Here is a 3,342-nt window from a genome sequence, read left to right as displayed (position 1 = left end):
GTCACCATATTCCTGGGCATCGTCAGACATTTATCCATTCAGGTCTTCCTTATATACTCCCAGGCATTGTAGTCTACATCATCCTCCCCAGGTTGAACAGAATTCGCCCTCGAATTCGCATCCTCCTCCGACGAATCTTCCATAAAGGGCACAAGATGCTTGACATTGAAAAAATCTGATGTCTTGATGTGGTTGGGCAATTTCAACTGATAAGCATTGGGGTTAAGATTCTTCACAGTCTCCACTGGACAATCTTGCATCCACTAATTTATTGTACTCTCCAATATGAAATCTATCATTGGTGAGCACCGCCCATACAAAATCACCTTCTTCAAACTCCAAAGCACGCCACTTCTTGTCCACATCCGCCTTGTACTTTGCTGTGGATTCTTCTAGGTTCTTGATGGTTAACTTGTGGCCCTCTTGTATATGTGCAATAAGGTCCTCCGCCTTGGTGTGTATTCGTTTTAAATCAGGGAGAGGTGCTAAATCCAGTGGTGCCCGTGGATTACTCCTATAGACAATGGTGAACGGACTAAGGCCGGTGCTCCGGTTGACGGATCTATTGTAGGCAAACTCAGCTTGGTACAACTGTTGGTCCCATGACTTGAGGTGTTCACCCACTAAGCTTCTAAGCAACGCCCCCAATGACCGATTAACAACCTCCGTTTGCCCGTCTGTTTGTGGATGGTAAGCACTAAACTATGGACAATGGAAGGCCATGGAGGTGGTATACTTCTCGAAAATATAATTGCGCCATGTTCATGGCATCGGCAGTCTTTTTACACGCAATAAAATGAACCATCTTAGAGAGTCAATCAAGTATGACAAAGATGAAATCATTACCTTTTTGGGTCCGAGGTAAACCCAACACAAAGTCCTTACTCATGTTAGTCCATGGACCCTCTGGAATAGGTAGTGACATATATAAACAGGCATTGTAGCCGCTCCTTTTGATACTTGGCACACCCTACAGCAGCGCACCAACTTCTCCACCTCCTTTCTCATGCTTGGCCAATAAAACATCTTTGCCACCAACTAGAAAGTTTTGTCCCGCCCCATGTGCCCTTCATTATGGTGCTCTTGATATTCCACAACCGGAGACTACCCTCAGGGATGCATAGCTGAGTGCCCTTGAAGAGGATCCCATTATGCAGCCCAAAATCACTCTGATTTCCCAACAACACATCATCAACGATTGGGCCAAAAAGAAGGTCAGTTGATAAAGAATCCTTTAAAAGGTCAAAACCAATTACCTCATTTGCCATGGTGGTCAAGAGAGTCGACTTCCAGCTAAGGGCGTCGGCCACCTTGTTCAAAGCTCGCGACTTGTGTTTGATGGTAAAGGAGAATTGTTGTACATATGCAGCCCACTTCGCATGCCGGGAGGAGAGTTTATCTCGACTATTGAGGTGCTTCAACGCCTCATGATCCGAGTACAAGATAAAATCACTGTAGGTGAGGCAGGAACTCCAATGCCTCAATGATTGCACTAACGCATAAAATTCTATGTCATAGGTGTTATAGTTGAGCCTTGAACCACTCAACTTTTCACTAAAAAATGCCACCGGTCTCCCACCTTGACTCAAAACTGCTCCAATGTCGACTTTGGAAGTGTCACAATGCAATTCAAATGGTAATTCAAAATCCGGAAGGACAAGTAGTGGGGCCGTTGGCAACTTGAGTTTAATCAACTCAAATGCTTCGGTAGCCGCCTCACTCCAAGAGAATTTCCTCGCCTTCATGCACTCCTGATAGGTGCCATGATGGTGCTAAAATTATGAATGAAACGCCTATAAAAGGACACCAATCCATGGAAACTTCTTACCACGTGTAATGTCATAGGAATGGGCCAATCCCGAACAGCCGCCACTTTTGCTTCGTCCAGCGCCAACCCGTCTTTAGACACCATATAGCCAAGAAAAAGCACCAAATCTGTCATGAATGAGCACTTGGCCAGTGATGCGTAGAACTTCTCCTGCCGGAGCACTTGAAGTACTTCCCTCACATGTTGACGATGAGTCCCTCTATCGGGGCTGTAAATGAGTATGTCATCAAAGTATACTACGACAAACCTCCCTATAAAAGTCCGAAAAGCTTGGCTCATCACTCTCATGAATGTGCTAGGTGCATTAGATAATCAGAACGATATCACCAACCATTCAAAGAGTCCCTACCACGTCTTAAACACTTTTTTCCACTCATCACTTGGTCTCACCCGAATTTGATGATACCCACTCCTTAGGTCCAGCTTGGTGAATATCATTGACCCACTCAATTGATCTAACAAATCATCCAATAGGGTAATAGGGAACTGATATCTCACGGTGATATTGTTGATAGCTCTACTATCCACACACATCCTCCATGAACCTTCCTTCTTAGGGGTGAGTAAAGCCGGTACCGCACATGGACTCAAGCTCTCTCAAATGTGTCCTTTGGCTAATAACCCTTCCACTTGTCGCCTCAACTCTTCATGCTCTTTGAGGCTCATACGGTAGTGTGGCCGGTTAGGTAGACTCGATCCCAGCACCAAATCAATTTGGTGTTGTATGTCACAAAGAGGGGGAACTCATCGAGTAAGTCAACCGAAAATACATCTGCAAATTCTTTGACTAACCCCTTGGCTTCTTCCGGTACCTCTTCTATCTTTTTGCCTTCTTTACCCACTAGTAAGTACCCACAATCCGCTTCTAGCATCTCCTTAATGAACTCATGTCTGGCCAACAATGTTTGACCCGTCCCGGTTGAAGGTTTGGGCCCTTCTCCCGGATCGGGTAGGAGAGTGAGCTTCACATTGTCCACCAAGAAACTGTATGTGTTCTTCCTTTCGTCATGATGCGCATTCCTATCATATTGCCATGGCCTCCTGAGTAATATATGGCATACATCCATCGCCACCACGTCACACCGCACCTTATCCTTATATCTTTTCCCAATTGAAAATTTCACAAGGCAACGTTTAGATACAATTACCTCGTCCCCTTTCTTGAGCCATTCCAAGCGATATGGTGTAGGGTGCTTCTCCGTTGTAAGGCCCAGCTTCCGAACCGCTTCTTCAGCCACGACGTTCTCACTGCTGCCCCTATCAATAACAAGTTTGCACCCCTTGCCTCCAACCGTGCAAATTATGTGAAAAAGATTATGGCGCTGCCCGTCGTCTCCCTCCACCTTCCGGGGTGTATAAGATATCCTTATCACCATCAATAAAAGAGTGTCATCCCTAGTGGCAAATTCTTCGTCGGCCCCATCAAAGTCGTCAAATTTTGCTTCTTGCTCTTCTCCATCGCCTTGCTCGCTCATCGAAGGTTTCTCCCAAATCGATGAGTAGGGCCTTCCCAT

At 45.7% G+C, this 3,342-nt stretch overlaps 1 protein-coding gene across 1 annotated transcript; it reads right to left on the bottom strand.

The window, feature by feature from the left end:
- Window positions 1–222: 222 nt before the first annotated feature.
- LOC148584202 (uncharacterized) lies at window positions 223–3,342 on the bottom strand. Its single transcript, XM_088518793.1, has 4 exons — window positions 2,621–3,342; window positions 1,829–2,036; window positions 1,109–1,772; window positions 223–677 (listed from the first exon to the last, which is right to left on the bottom strand). The coding sequence occupies exons 1-4, from the start codon at window positions 3,340–3,342 to the stop codon at window positions 223–225; spliced, it is 2,049 nt and encodes a 682-aa protein (XP_088374919.1).

Source organism: Corylus avellana, chromosome 8, assembly GCF_965113065.1.
Source record: "Corylus avellana chromosome 8, dhCorAvel1.hap1.2, whole genome shotgun sequence".
NCBI lineage: Eukaryota > Viridiplantae > Streptophyta > Magnoliopsida > Fagales > Betulaceae > Corylus > Corylus avellana.
Note: the sequence above shows the minus strand (reverse complement) of the source record. Positions and strands in the feature narration are given on the sequence as shown.

Bases quoted from the DNA above. Each gene is read 5' to 3' on its own strand.
- LOC148584202 (XM_088518793.1), bottom strand. From the start codon at position 3,342: ATGGGAAGGCCCTACTCATCGATTTGGGAGAAACCTTCGATGAGCGAG. The intron at 1,773-1,828 runs GTAAGAAGTTTC...TCATAATTTTAG, and splicing joins TTCCTATGACATTACACGTG to CACCATCATGGCACCTATCA. The intron at 678-1,108 runs GTAGTCTCCGGT...ATCCACAAACAG, and splicing joins TCAGCTATGCATCCCTGAGG to ACGGGCAAACGGAGGTTGTT.